Source organism: Schistocerca serialis, chromosome 1 (genome assembly GCF_023864345.2).
Source record: "Schistocerca serialis cubense isolate TAMUIC-IGC-003099 chromosome 1, iqSchSeri2.2, whole genome shotgun sequence".
Taxonomy (NCBI): Eukaryota; Metazoa; Arthropoda; class Insecta; order Orthoptera; family Acrididae; genus Schistocerca; species Schistocerca serialis.
Genome location: NC_064638.1, coordinates 1095518329 through 1095534680, shown reverse-complemented (window position 1 = coordinate 1095534680; position 16352 = coordinate 1095518329). Strand labels below are relative to the sequence as shown.

At 42.9% G+C, this 16352-nt stretch overlaps 1 protein-coding gene across 2 annotated transcripts in view; it reads right to left on the bottom strand.

The window, feature by feature from the left end:
• LOC126416224 (sodium-dependent dopamine transporter) overlaps positions 1-16352 on the bottom strand; it is a 558982-nt gene that overhangs the window by 22021 nt on the left and 520609 nt on the right. Inside the window, exon 12 of one of the 2 annotated variants that reach the window (XM_050083832.1) lies at positions 10373-10473. The exons of the other annotated variant lie outside the window; for it this stretch is intronic. Within the exon in view, the coding sequence (XP_049939789.1) occupies positions 10373-10473 (101 nt within the window). The remainder of the gene's footprint in view (positions 1-10372; positions 10474-16352) is intronic. 2 annotated transcript variants of the gene reach the window in all.

Sequence of the window (16352 nt, the reverse complement as noted above, 5' to 3'; positions counted from 1 at the left end):
AGAGATGGAGTGAAACTTTCAAGAATCTTTACTTTCCATAGATTGGGTATGATGAAATAGGCTTCACCACTTGTACATAATAATAGATGTACAGAGACACTTTTTGAAATGGAGATTGAGGCCACGAGAATTATGAGATCAAAGCCCCTGCTCCACATCCAACTCAACCCTGTTGCAGGAAGCAACTCCACCCCTGCTGCAGGACCCTAGCTTCACTCATGTTGCACCCACATCCACTTCTTGGCAGTCTCTCTTCCTCTGTTCTGTTTTCCCTTATGAATATACTCTTCTGTGTCATCATGCACTGTGCACAGCTCCCCATGCTTGTGCACAGCATTAGTTTCCTGGTGTCAGGGTCACATACATACCATATGCTCCTGCTGCTTCTCCCTTCTAGCCATCGGCTAACCTTTCCAAACTCTGCCTCCCACTAGCAGCCTCCTTTCCACCTCATCCTCTCCAACCAAAATAGCCCTCACCTCAGTCAAGCTGCAGTGTCTAGAACAATGTAGCTAAGACTGTGTGTGTGTGTGTGTGTGTGTGTGTGTGTGTGTGTGTGTGTGTGTGTGAATGGGTGGGTGGGCATGCACACAATGCAGTCAGACTCTTGATACAAGTCCGATGAGCCCCCTCCGTGCTGCAGCACACTATGCATTCCATGCTTGCCAGCATCTGCCTCTGAGGGCAGAGAGCATGAGCTAGCTGTGTATGGTTGGCATGGCTCACCTGCCACCGCCATCCAAAGGCATCATCCACTAGCTGCCTGTCACCCACTGATGCTGCTTGTTTACTGGTGTGTGGCATAACATGCCAGCCATGCTGCCTGGCCCTCCTGGGCAAATTGTCTGTGCCACAAGCCATTCTGCTTACTACAACTTATTCACAAGGCTCATTTGCTGCTGCCAATCTCATGCCACGGTCTATCTGTTAGCAGCATTGTGCTGCCTTCTCCAGGGCCACACCAACGCACAGCAACCTGTAGCCATGGGGCCCCCATGCCATAGTCTTACGTGCTGTCCTTTCTGGGGTTCTATTGACTCACCATTGAGCTGCAGCTGTGGCTTTCTCGTCAACTTAGTGGCCACCTGCTACTGGTCATGCTGCCACCCAGTTGTGCAACCTGCAATACTCAGAGCCTGCTGCGTACCCATCAAAGCAGTCCACCTTCTCAGTCCAAGGGTCCTGCTGCGGCTACTCTTCCTTGCTGCCATGAAGCCAGCAGCTGCAGCTGGATCCATACCACCCTGTGTGAGTGCCACATGCCTACCATCCAGCTGCCTGCATGCATGTTGTGATGCACCATGCTCCATTTGATCACATCATGTTGTGACTATCAAACTAAGTGTTGTGACCACTTTGTGCTTCAACCAGTGAGGCATTGCATCGACAACAAACTGCATTTTTGCTTAAGAATTTCAGTCACATTTTAACTATAATTTTGGTGGATGGATAAAATGTGGGCTGCAGTATAAATGAAGTGACATTAGGGAATTAACTATTTTATCTGTTGAGTAAGAGTATTTGGGTATGTGCTTAGAGATGAAACTTGAGAAATGCAAGTGTATTTTATAAAATTTATGGTTATGACAGTATGGTACTACCTACCTTATTTTAGTTAAGTAATGTAGGGCAAAGTAGGAAGGACACTACCTGTAAACAGCATTATTTCTAACTGATATTTGTTGAAGTCTGATTTTGATATCTATGAGAGAAAATGAATTAACAGTGCTCCCCAGTTCAGGACATACATATGCCATTACATTAAAATGGGAACCCATTGTTAAGTCAACTATAATAATTATGCTAGAACTGATTTGCATTTATTTAGATTTAGGAAATTAATGTTTTTCAGGAAAACAGCTTTCATGTATTATGCAAAGTTCTGTTATAGTCCAGTTCGTGAGTGATGGTGGTCCATGCAGGTCAAGGCACAGACGAGGTTTGAATTGTTGTCAGTTCCAAATGACAGTTGCGGTACATGCATTCGTGTGCTTTGCACATAAAGAAAGCATGTATCCTGCAAATTGCGTTGCTTTATGGAATTTATTGCTTTCCATCACCATTACCAAGACAGTTTACAATAAATAGCATAAAACTCCACAAATTAATCATGCTTAATATTCACACTGGCTACAACACTCACAGCAGAGTGCACATAACACTTCTGAATACTCATTGGCTATCAGAGAATGCATGAAATAGGTGCGCAGAACAAACCTAAATTTGACTGCCATCATTCATGACTGCAACTATAGAAGCCCTATGGCACAAGAGGAAGAATCTAATTTGCTTTATAGTGGTCTGATTTTTTTGTACAGATTAATTGTTGGTGAATCTTTAGACGATATGTTCTTAAAATGATTGTAGGAGAGAGTCTTCAACTAATCTCCAGAACCTCGCTGCTAGCAAGGTGTAACCATAGAGATATTTTCTTCCACTTTGCTTTTGTGCCACATTCTTTTCTCTCCTCTTCCATCATTCCTATCTGGCACTGTTATTTGGACCAGTGGGAAGCATATATTTGCCCACTGAAGAGATGTGAATGCTTGAAAGGTTATGGCTCCCCTTCCTCTTCTCACTAAATTAAATGACTCAGGCCTCAGGTGCCCATACGACCACCAAGTACAATTATCACCTGTTTCACCAAAGCCAATAGGATTCTGTGTGACCTAGCAGATTGTGGTATTAAAGGATTACATTCTCCCCCTCCACTTCCTGGGTCATAGTTACTCTGTTTCTTCCTACGTATTTTTTCTATAGTTGTCATCTTTTTCCTTTTTTTGTTTGCTTTTCAAACTGGACAACTCCACACACAGTGATAATGTGTTTTCAAGAGGTTATAGATGAACTGACCTTGTGACATCCTGTAAGTTGTGAGCATAAGATGAAGTGCACACATTGTATTAGAATACAACATCTTATGCCAGACAATGAATACAAATGCTATGACGTGAAGTTAATGTGGTACTATGATGAGAGGAATACTGGAGGTAATAACATGACGAGGTATGTATGAGATGTATAATGTGAAGATGAGTACTGAGGGTAAAGTGACTCAAACTTATGATTAGTTGTTGTAAATTGCACCTGTATGTTCTGCTGTTGGCAACCAGTGCACACCAAAATACATATTCAATGAGGAAGTAATATTGGTTAGCTCCTATGTAGTGAGTTCCAGCGTATCTGAGTAGTTTTTGTGTGTTCCTGAGATTAGAGAGAATGTGTCAAGTCTACCTCCTAGAATTTTACTTTGTTGAGTGTTATGCTTTGGGGACATGCCTAGAAGTTGCAGCCCCTCTTTCTGTGAAGTCTATTCTGTTTGCTTTTATTTTTATGATCGTATGTGGACTCTCATAGCTGGAATTTCCAATTAATTCTTTGTAGCTAATGTTGCACTGCTCCACAGATGAGATAAGTTTAACTCCTGTTTGGAAGCATTTATTTCTGCTCTTTTCTTTCAAGGCATAATTCATAAGGTTAAGAAATATTTGTACTTTTCTTTAATTTTTATGTCAGGTGAACTAACTCTTTTCCTTCTGCATTTCTTTATAAAAGTTTCCTGCTCTTTGGTTGGTGATATTAATATGCACTCTATCCCTCCTCACTCACTTTAATTATCATAATTTTATCTGAAATCTAAATTACTGTATTCTTTGTTCACTTCGGTTCTCTTCATATCAAAATTTCTGTCATCTCTGTGTGACTTTTTTGTGGCTTTCATGCAGATGACAGATTCTTAAGACAGGTGGCCAATGTTCCTGGAAACTTATGTTTGCCAAAATTCAACTTAGGGATGTGGTAAGCTGACATGAGAATCTTAAAGTAGAGATACACTCTACCACCTTATTTCTATCATTTGCATTCCAAACTGATATAAAGTCCATACTGTCCATTTGAACAAAGCCTTCATACTCTCTGTTTTGCCTGCTTATTCTGTTACTCTTTGCCTTATTGTAAAGATGGAAAATTTTTCTCTGCTGATTATTTCATGTCAACTAATACTGTTCTAACTTCAAGTATGCCTCTACAAGTTAACATAAATGGTCGATTTTCTGTCAAATAACATTGTCTCACACTGTTTTATACATATTTAGCATTGTACCATAAAGTGCACGGTTTCTTCATTGTTTTTTTGGCAGACACATACATGTCTGTGAGCACTGGGTGCACCACCCTACCCTCTCCTCTCACCCCCCTTCCACACCAGCCTTGCCTCCCCTCCTACCCACCTTCTGCAGGAGCACTGTACCTCTTGTCTCCCCACAGCTCCTGCACCTCCTCTATCCTTCCACTCCTTTTTCCTCCCATGGAACTCACACATAGTGTTACAAAAAGTACCCCTTCCTTACCAACCTACTCTGGAGCAGCCATTAGATTAGATTAGATTAGCTTTTCGTTCCATAGATCCGTGTTGAGGAGATCCTCGTGGATGTGGAGCATGTCACTTTTTTTTATTTATTTATTTTTATTTTTTATTTTTTTAAAGCTGAAATAACAATACTAATAGTATGAATATATACATCATTTGTTTTAATTAAAAAATTCGTCAATGGAGTAGAAGGAGTTGGCCACTAGGAAGTCTTTCAGGCTCCTTTTAAACTGATCTTTATTTGTAACAAAATTTTTTATGTTTGCTGGCATTGCGTTTTAGCAATGTCACACACCTATCTTCTTCCCCATCATGCACCCGTATGGCAGTTTCTTGTCCGCTTGATGTTTGTTCCATCTCTTGCCATGTCGAGCCATATTCTGGGTGTGTTGTTCTTAGGCTCAATGCATTCTTTCTTTTCCTTCACATGAAGTTATAAAATAAAGCAGTATCTGTGACAGCTTTGTTGAAGCAATATTCACCTGCTATATTCCCACATATTATTATTTTGTCTTTCTGTATGGTGTATTAACATTTTCTTCGATGACAAACAACAAACTTCATGCCAGGCCATTCTTGGTACATCCGGCTGGTGTATAATAGACATGATACATATTGATGCCCTAAGATTGTCACTAATATTTGGCTGTATTGACATTTTTCCAGTGATGCATGCAAGTTAAAGCTACAGTGTAACTCTGATGCAGATGTGAGATTCAATAGGTGTATCTCTTACATGAATTCCCAAGCATTTCAATATTCCATGTCTGAAAGCACTGTTACCCCATGAGGTAGTATGTTGTGTTCTTACATAATATTGTTGATGGGGAATGAGCATAGTTGTCTTCATGTGATAGGTGTTAACAATTTGTCACTGATGTGGTCCTCACATTTATGTTCTTTTATGCAGTTATCTTTTATTTAAGTTTCAGTTCTTGTTGAGGTGACTTTTCTATATACACTCCTGGAAATGGAAAAAAGAACACATTGACACCGGTGTGTCAGACCCACCATACTTGCTCCGGACACTGCGAGAGGGCTGTACAAGCAATGATCACACGCACGGCACAGCGGACACACCAGGAACCACGGTGTTGGCCGTCGAATGGCGCTAGCTGCGCAGCATTTGTGCACTGCCACCGTCAGTGTCAGCCAGTTTGCCGTGGCATACGGAGCTCCATCGCAGTCTTTAACACTGGTAGCATGCCGCGACAGCGTGGACGTGAACCGTATGTGCAGTTGACGGACTTTGAGCGAGGGGGTATAGTGGGCATGCGGGAGGCCGGGTGGACGTAGCGCCAAATTGCTCAACACGTGGGGCGTGAGGTCTCCACAGTACATCGATGTTGTCGTCAGTGGTCGGCGGAAGGTGCACGTGCCCGTCGACCTGGGACCGGACCGCAGCGATGCACGGATGCACGCCAAGACCGTAGGATCCTACGCAGTGCCGTAGGGGACCGCACCGCCACTTCCCAGCAAATTAGGGACACTGTTGCTCCTGGGGTATCGGCGAGGACCATTCGCAACCGTCTCCATGAAGCTGGGCTACGGTCCCGCACACCGTTAGGCCGTCTTCCGCTCACGCCCCAACATCGTGTAGCCCGCCTCCAGTGGTGTCGCGACAGGCGTGAATGGAGGGACGAATGGAGACGTGTCGTCTTCAGCGATGAGAGTCACTTCTGCCTTGGTGCCAATGATGGTCGTATGCATGTTTGGCGCCGTGCAGGTGAGCGCCACAATCAGGACTGCATACGACCGAGGCACACAGGGCCAACACCTGGCACCATGGTGTGGGGAGCGATCTCCTACACTGGCTGTACACCACTGGTGATCGTCGAGGGGACACTGAATAGTGCACGGTACATCCAAACCGTCATCGAACCCATCGTTCTACCATTCCTAGACCGGCAAGGGAACTTGCTGTTCCAACAGGACAATGCACGTCCGCATGTATCCCGTGCCACCCAACGTGCTCTAGAAGGTGTAAGTCAACTACCCTGGCCAGCAAGATCTCTGGATCTGTCCCCCATTGAGCATGTTTGGGACTGGATGAAGCGTCGTCTCACGCGGTCTGCACGTCCAGCACGAACGCTGGTCCAACTGAGGCGCCAGGTGGAAATGGCATGGCAAGCCGTTCCACAGGACTACATCCAGCATCTCTACGATCGTCTCCATGGGAGAATAGCAGCCTGCATTGCTGTGAAAGGTGGATATACACTGTACTAGTGCCGACATTGTGCATGCTCTGTTGCCTGTGTCTATGTGCCTGTGGTTCTGTCAGTGTGATCATGTGATGTATCTGACCCCAGGAATGTGTCAATAAAGTTTCCCCTTCCTGGGACAATGAATTCACGGTGTTCTTATTTCAATTTCCAGGAGTGTATTTTGTGCAATTTTTTTGAGTTTTATGTGTGGTGTGAAGAATATGCACTGCTACTCCATATAGGCTGAAGTGTTGACAATTTACTACAGATGTGTTTCGTTGTGTACATTTTTGCTTCACGTCCATATTTTAGCTAAAGAATGGGTTAATTGTACACTGTGTGATTTTTGATAAGTAATCAAATGTATTGGTTTTTGCACAAATTGACAAGTAGCTTAAGTACACAACTATCACTTCCTACTCAACTCCTGCCACAGACATGTCCTATCCTATCAGAGGCAGGGCCACCTGTGAAAGCAGTCACATCATATATCAGCTCTGCTGTAACTTCTGCACAGCTTTTTAGCACATGTGAACACCAACCAGCTACCCATCCAAATGAATGGCTGTTGCCAAACTGTGGCACTGACCAGAATTGACCACCCAGTGGCAGAACATACTGCTCAGTACAACATGCTCATCTTCCCCAGCTGCTTTACAACCTATGGCACCTGGATCCTTCCCCATCAGTAGCTGTTACATAAGTGAGAATTGTCCATGCAACACATCCATCAGTCTCTTAATCCTCCTGGCCTCAATCTCTGCTAGCTCCTCTCCCACACACACCTCTACCATAGGAATTGTCCATGCAACACATCCATCGGTCTCTTAATCCTCCTGGCCTCAATCTCTGCTAGCTCCTCTCCCACACACACTTCTACCCTAGCCCCCATTACCTCTACACTGAACCTGCACCACATTTACCTTCTTCCCTGTTTTATCTTTCCCACTCAATACAATCCTCCACATTATAGTAAGCTGTGCACAGTTCCGTCTGCCTACACCAAAGAAAGCTTGATGGAGCCATTTTTCTGCCTGTGCCTTCAAACTGTTAGCTTGGGCTCCTTTTTGCTCTCGTTGACTCCACCCAACACTATGCCTCCCCCCAGTCAAGCTGCAGTGTTGGCACAATTTTGCCAGCCAGGCAATGTAACCTTGCAGTGTGTGAATATGTATTTTATTAGCTCTGAAACAGGATTCAGCCGAAAGCTGAACAACATTCTCTGTCTTCTTCATGTACCAGCCAATGACTCAACTGTGTAGTGAGTTGTTACCTTTTCTCCTTCCATTACTTATATTTTGCCTTTCCATACCCATAGTAATATAAGATTTTTTTCCTTGTGCATTTCTGTATCTTCCATTCATTTTCATTATAATTTATATATGAGAGGAGGGAGATAGGGACAGAAACCTGTTGCGTGTAGCCTATGTTATTCATAACATAGGCCAGATAAACTTTAGTTGGAATTTATTGGTAGGAAGCCAACATTTATGAAAGGGACCTACATTAAATTCACATGCCAGTATTTTGGGTGATTGTTGGTTGCTTTAATTGTCAGTGAACAACTGAACTATTTTCAATATTCTATAAAAGTAAAGTGTTTCTCAACCTGAAGGTTGGTTTCAAAACTGCAGTGCTTTATTATGCATGACCTACTGTGACCTACTGGAAATGGTATGCCATTACCTTGGGTTGGGTTGGTTTGGGGGAGGAGACCAAACTGCGAGGTCATCGGTCTCATCGGATTAGGGAAGGATAGGGAAGGAAGGTCAGCCATGCCCTTTCAAAGGAACCATCTCGGCTTTTGCCTGAAGCGATTTAGGGAAATCAAGGAAGACCTAAATCAGCATGGCCAGATGCAGGATTGAACAGTTGTCCTCCCGAATGCAAGTGCGATTACCTTCCTCAGATCTTTGATGTGATGTATCCATCCATTTATGGGGGCATATCCTTTAACATTGATTCCAAACAACTGTGCAGCTTATCATTTTTCACATTAACCCACCATTGCCAGAGGTGATAAAGTTACAGAAAAAATCCTAGCACTGACTGATTATTGAACTCCAGACTGACATATTTGGTAATCTTATGAAAAGGATAGTTGCTGCTCACCATATAGCAGGTATGTTGAGTCACAGACTGATACAACAAAAAGACTGTCAGAAAACGAGCTTTTGGCCAACAAGGCCTTCGTTGAAGATGCACACACACACACACACACACACACACACACACACACACACACATAAATGCAACTCACACACACATGACTGCAGTCTCTGGCTGCTGATGCCTCAGCAACCAGAGTACAGTCATATGCGTTTGTGTGTGTGTTCTATCTCCTATGAAGGCCTTGTTGGCCGAAAGCTCATTTTCTTACAGTCTTCTTGTTGTTCCTATCTGTGATTCAGCATCTCCACTGTATGATGAGTAGCAACTATCCTTTGTATAATATTGTTCCATTCCATCCTGGATTTTCCATTGTTGATATTTGGTAATCTGACACTTAGCCAGCAAGTCACACATTTAATTTGCATCCTACCAAAAAGTTTATATCGAAGACTATAAAAACAATTAAGAACCCATAAAAAGTTTTATTTTATTTGTGGTAGTTAAAGCTGTAGACATATAAGATCAGCATTCCCATTCAAGAATCGTATGGCGAGCAGGAAATAGCTTTCTACTGTAAGCATGTTTACTGCCATTAATGAACAGACATCCATAGGAGACTGTTTTAGGATGTGTCAATAAGACAAAGGTGTAGCTTTCTCTGCCACCACCCAAATATACTTCTAGGAAAACTTTCCACCAAATTGCAGTACATACTGGTAGATATTTACTTGCTGCTACACAAGGGATATTTAAGTGACATTACAATGATCTTGCTGTTACTGATTCTGTACTTAATGCAGAGAACCTCAATTGTGTTGAGACTGCATCTTTCATTGACTCAGACTGGCATAGCCTTTAGTTATGATATTTGCTTTACAAATATGAGCAATTTGCTGTTGAACATGGTGAACCTTATTTCTGAACTCTTGCTGAAACATGAGTAGCCATAATTATGGTCTCAGAGGCCTGAGCATTTGTGGTCTGCAAACTCAAAACTAACTGATAAAGATTAAATTGTGAAAAACAACTGTACATCACAGTACCTACTACGGCAAAACTCACAATGGAAACAGTGCACTCCAGCCACTAACAGGCATACACCACATGTAAATACATCCAACTGAAACAGTCTTTACTTCACTTTAGACTCCACTACAACTGAGTTCTGTTTCATGACCCTTTGTTTGTAAGATATCACTTACTATATAAATATATGTTTCAAACATTTATTGATGAAGTTTGTCACATCATCAGTTCAAGCACCAATCAGAAGTACATAGATGTGCTTTTTAAATTTGCTGGTTTGACTCAGTTACATGTTGGTGATACCAGTAATAGTAATTTTTGCATTTATGGCTGACAGTAGAATGTTATAACACCCTGACATACATTTCATCACTAGTTTTCTCATTGTTGAATGTAGAATCCAGAATTTTCCCAAAGCCTTGAGACCTGAATAAGTGACAGTAGTCAGCAATAATGCATCTCTCTGAGCCATATCCACTTCTCATCCCACAATATATATCTGATGAATATGCTCAAGAATGTGTGGCATCAGTCTCCTTTAATTTCATTTGTATATCTGATCAGTAACTGCAACTCAATATATTACACTGTAAGAAAACTACATTACAGTATGACACTATAAAATCTATGACTTTGTTTATTTCATTGATTTATTTCTTACCATTAGAAAAACTGGAGCCATAAACCTCCAACATATCCTCCAATAATGTCCTGGTGAGAAACCAATCATATCTCGAATGTCATCACAAAACCTCTGTGTTCCTTAAAACAATTACAACAATAATTGATTTTACATAATTAATAACAGGTTCAGATCTGCATAGGTGTTGTCAAATGAAGATGATAATAAAATTTATGAATTAATTATATGTAGAAAATAATAACACACAATAACATTTTACTAATATGATGTTTGTGAAGCAAACAAGTTATTTTTCTTTCTGAAGTCAATTTGATATGGCACTGCAACAACTACAGTCTGTGCATCTGTCAGTTTTTATTGTAGAACATTTTGTGTTAGATTGCTGTTTCAGTTCTCCACATGCAGAACTTTAAAAAAATGGATACTGGATTTCTAATAAAGCTAGCAACAATAGAAGTATTATCATTATCATATGTAGTAGAGAAAGTAAGACAGCAAATAAATGGTCAGTGGATGCAGATTTTCAAACATGGGATGAGTTAATTGATGTTTGTAAGCAGTTGGAAACCACCTACACTGCTGTCAAATGATTGGTTGCTGCTGTGAGTGGGTGTGTTGGGAAAGCTCCCAAGAGTCATGTATCAATGGCACCACAGGTGCCTCAACTGCTATCTCTCCAGAGGATTCGTCCTCCTCTGTGGGAACTATGGAATCTGTCATTACTCATCCACTTGACTGTGAGTGGCATGTCCATGTTAGGTCTGGGTGTCTGTACAGGGTAGACAGGGACCATGGAGGATTTGGGGTCTTATAATGATCCACATAATCATCAGGTTTGATGTGTTGCCTTTCACTGAAACAGGAAACTGAGCCAGTGAGACTTTCACCTGTTGGGAAACCTGCTTTGTCCTGTATCAAGAGGTGGCAAACACAAAAGGGTAGGGATCTATTATCATCAGCAGTTCAAACATATGGTGAATAATAGATTCCTTAGGGAAATGGCACCAAGGGACAGAAAGGAACATCAGCTGTACTCAGTGTGTCTGCATGAAGGCCTCATTTGACATGCTGAAGAGGCTATTGTGACATCCATTGAGGGAACAGAGCACAACTAACTGCAGATTACAGCACTATCTGGAACAAACAGTGCCTGTCATCTGGGCTCTGAGGCAAAGAACATTGAAAACACCACCTTTGCATTGTTCCCAAAACTGATTGTGGCCTCCTGATTCTGACTAGAGTTGAAAGTTCGAACCAGAGACTTAGAAGGTTCTGTGATAAGATAAGTTCTGACTTCCTGGACTTGCGCTATATGATTGAGAACTTTAGTGTCCCCCTAGTAAGTCAAGTGTACATTACACATCAAAGGCTGTTGCCCAAGTAGCTGATGTGTGTATGCATGCTCACAAGGGTTTTTTAAATTAAGCAGCTCTCCATCCAGTGCAGATAATGGCAGCTGTAGGAGACCAAGAAGTATTAGTGTAGATCCAAAGGAATGTCTCACACAGGCAAGAGTATTAAAATTCTAGTAGTTAAATGCTACAGCATTAGCAACAAAGTGCTAGAGTTTGAAATGCTCTTGAAACACAGTGAAGCTCATATAATAATAGGTAAACAAAGCTGTTTAAAGCCTGATGTCAATAGCAGTGAGATTCCTGGGGAAAATTTAAGTGTATACTGAAAGAACTGGCTAATGGGAAATGGAGGTTATGTATTTGTCACAGTAGACAAGATACTCAGATCTACCAAGATAGAAATTGAAGTTGCATTCAGGATTGTTTGGGAAAGACTCAGTATCATGGCTGAGCATAAACTTGTAATTGGATCCTTCTATTGACCACCAGACTCACCTCCTGATGCAGCTGAAACCTTTAAAGAAAACCTCAAGTCACTTGTAATTAAGTTCTCTAATCATCAGTTGAGAAGTTTGTATTATACTGTAGGACACAAACAACAGCACAGCCACAATGAAGAAAAGTCTGTTCTTCTTCCAAATACAAGCAAGCAACAGTCGAAAGAATACAGACACAAACATAGAAACGATCCAGCTACTGATACAAGCAGTTGCTGACAGTAAGTATGAAAGCAATATGAGGGTGAGTTCCTGATGCACTACACTTATAAAGAGGAGGGCTCTGGTAGAGGGCATGGCAGATGCCATATCATTAGCAAATGTCATGTGGCTCACTGCAGGTGGCCTCTTGTGGCCAGCCTGCATGGATGGCATTGGCAGAATATTCATAGTGTAATGTGCCAGTGGCCTGGTGCCACATCATGTGTCCCAGTATTACATGCAGGGCTACAGCAAACTTCTTCCCTTGGGGAAAGGGTGCTTCACTGATGCAGGCATTGGAGCAACTGTTGAAACATCCATGGTCTCTGTGACAGATGCCTGAGGCAGTGATGGTGGTGACAGGAAGAGATTCTGGACCGGAACTGGTGAGTAAGAATTGGTGAGCTATGGCCGTGGACATGGGCGGCTACTCCTCCACCAGAGAGCACCAGTGACAAAGGTGCTGGCAGCATCTTGGTGTCTGGTGTAACAGTGCTGATGATGAAGGCACTAGCTGCTCTGTCGTGCGTGCTCGGAATACCAGTGTTGAAGGACCTGAAGCTACTGGCCCAGTTGGTAGCAGATTCATCAGTGACAGCGAAGGATCACAGGAGGGTCTGGCAGCAGGCATCCAAAGGCTGAGTCTTGGAGGAGAAGCAGGAGGTGGTGACGTCTACAGGGAGGGCAGGTTCACCCCACACCCTCTGAGACTGGGACAGGAGCTCAGGGAAGAGGCTGAGGTGGCTGCAGTGGACCCGACACCCTCACTGTGGTGTGAGGACACAGCTGATAGTACTGATGCACTGCCAGCCCATTATTCGTGTGCACAATACAGAGGCAGTGGCCACAGCTGTGGACCATGGCCAGAATCCCATCAGATCAGACTGGGAGCCAGGAGGAAACCACGACAAGAACTGCACTAACAGGCATTGGTGGGGTGGCATGAGCAGATGAAGGAGGGTGAGTGGCTGGTGACCATGGAGCAACTCAGCTGGACTTGGAGCCCCCACTCGTGTGGAATAACTCAAGAAGTGTGCCAAATCATCATCTTTGGAGGAGTCCGCAACATGCTTTTTCATTTTCACCTTGAAAGTGCAGACAAGATGTTTCGCCTTGCTATTAGATTGGGGGTCAAGAGGAGGAGTAGTCATGTAGCAAATGCTGTGGCAAGCGCAGAAATCATGGAAGGCCTGAGACACAAACTGTATACCACATCCATCACAACTGTATAAGGCAATCATTCAATGGAAAAAAATTGGGGAGGGCCTTAATCATAGTGGCTGCTGACATCAACAGACAGCAGATAACATATGGAAAATTAGAGAAAGCATGGACAACCAACAACCAGTAAGAATTTAGGAAAGGTCCTCCAAAATCAACATGGACACATTTCCATGGATGCTGCAGTGTCACCCATGCAGAGAATGTCTCTTTTGTCTGTTGAGTAGCACAATGAGAGCAGGGTGCAACAAACTGTACAATGTCACTGTCAATGCCAGGCTATACAAGAGCTCACTGGCCAATAACGTGGTACATGAGACCTCCCACTATTCCTGATGTAGGAGCTGAAGCATATCCTGCTGTAGCGAGCTGGCATCACAACCCTAGGCAGCAATCTGTATGTAGCTAAGAGAAAAACACCATGTAATTCCGAAGTGCAGTGACAGAGAGCAAAACAGTTACACAAAGAATCAAAGCCCTGGCCAGAGAACTGTCTAGCCAACCCTGCTGAACAAGATGAACAACTTGACACAAAACTGGATCAACAGTGACAGCAGCTGTGATCTGGAAGCCCATAATAGGAATCCCTTCCACCATACAAAGGAGTTTATCCTTATGAAAAGTAGGATCTATATCCCCAATGGAAGCTGGGACAGTGTGCAAGTGTTGACATGTTATGTGGCAGGCTGAAAATGTATTTCATAGTTGTACCAAGACAGAAACAAGGCCAAAAACTGGAGGTGATGTGCTGCTTTGTTGGGCAATGAAAAGGAAGGATTGAAAAATTAAACCAAGGGCTTAGGGTCAGTAAAGAGATGGAACTTGGACCCATACACAAACAGACAATAATTTCTGAGGGTGTAGACAATAGCAAGTGCTTCCTTTTCAACTTGGAAGCAGATGTTTGGAGCCATCCTCATATTGATATGCAAGAATGGCCCTGAGTCCATAATGAGAAGCATCCACAGCCAAAACCAGGTGGTGACCAGGAAGGATAGTAGCCAAACAAGAAGCAGAATGTAATTTAGATTTCAAAAGCATGAAAGTGTACTCACAGGCTGACATCCATTGAAAAGGAACATCCTTGTGGAGCAACTCATTGAGGGTATATGCCAACGTGGCTACACTTGGAATAAATTTGTGGTAGTAAGCAATTTTACCTAAAGATGCTTGGAGTCCTTTGACATTTGTAGTGCGAGGCTGACCTGTGACCATAGTGACATGAAGTTGTACTGGTTTAACACTATCCCGAGAAACCTGAAACCCCAAATAGACAATGGATGGCAGGGCAAAGGATACATGTCAATGATAAATTGAGCTTCGACTGAAACTTTAAAGTTACCACAGAGGTGAAGCTGACCAGTCAGTTTTTTAGCAATCGTGAGGGGAGTAGACCACTCACTCGATGTAATAGGCTGTATGACCCCTACGACATCAGCCTGTCCAATTCTGATTTCACTTGATACGCAAACCCATTGGAATAGGGCATGCAATGAAACAGTGTGACCACATATTAGGTTTTGGGGTAATGTGGGCCACAAAATTAGTGGCACGTCCTAACCCATCCGAAAAGAGAGACTAGAACTCAGAACACAGAGAATTTAATAGCTGGTATGAGACCTGCTCGGAAATGAGGTGCACTGTATCCAAAATGGTAAAACCAAAAGCATTGGAAGCACCCAGACCAAACAAAGTTGCAGTACCAATATCACCCACTACCACAAAAGTCAAAACTGAACCACAGATTTAAGCATAGTGGGAGCCATAAATCGTTCCAAAATTGGAATGAGCTGCTTGTTGTAACTCACCAAATGTCAAGTAACCAGAGAAAATGCTAGAGATCCCAGATCCACACAAGTTTGTGAGTTCAGTAGAGTCACAGCTGCATCCATGTCCACTAGTAGTCTGAGAACTTTGTCCATTACTCACACTTCAATAAACAGTTTCTTATGATTCGTAAGCACTGGAGACAAACAATCAACAACTATGTCCATGTCTGCAGGAGGGGATTGGGAACAACATACAGATGCCAAACATCCTTTTTTCCCTACAGTTGTTGCAAGTCATCCAGTGTTTAGGACACACAGCCCTTTCATGGTGTGCAAAACAGAATGGTCAATATGGGAGTTCTGCCTTTGAAGTGGTTGTTGTTTGCCACGTCACTGTCCAGTGCAGCACCGAGGCTGCGTTTGTATGGCTACCATGTTGTCCTTCTCCCCTGAGAACTGAGCAACACCTGATGGTCAGGAACAAGAGCCACAGTGATGATGTCATACCAAGCATTAATATGATCAAAAGCTGTATGAGGTACTTCAAGAGATCGAGCTGTAGTTAACACTTCAGCCAATGATGGATTTTCACACATTGGTGCACCTCCTTGTCAGATGCCAACTGAATGATGGTGTCATGGACCACAGAATCAGCATAGGAATCATGATGAGCACCAGTCACAAACCAACACTTGCGACTGAGGCTATGGGAGTTTGGCTGCCCAAGCCTGGTGGAACTGATGGGGATGTATATGACACCAATAGATTCTAGGCGTGCTGCAGTGACATGCATGAATTTACAGTGGTAACTGAAGAACAACTTACACATATCATTGAATGAAAACAACGCAGTTTCCTGAAACAGGACTAACTGGCACAACAAATGGTAGATCCGAGGTGAAATCTGACAAAGGAACAAAGACTCACACATGTCTGCATCAGTGACACCATTAGT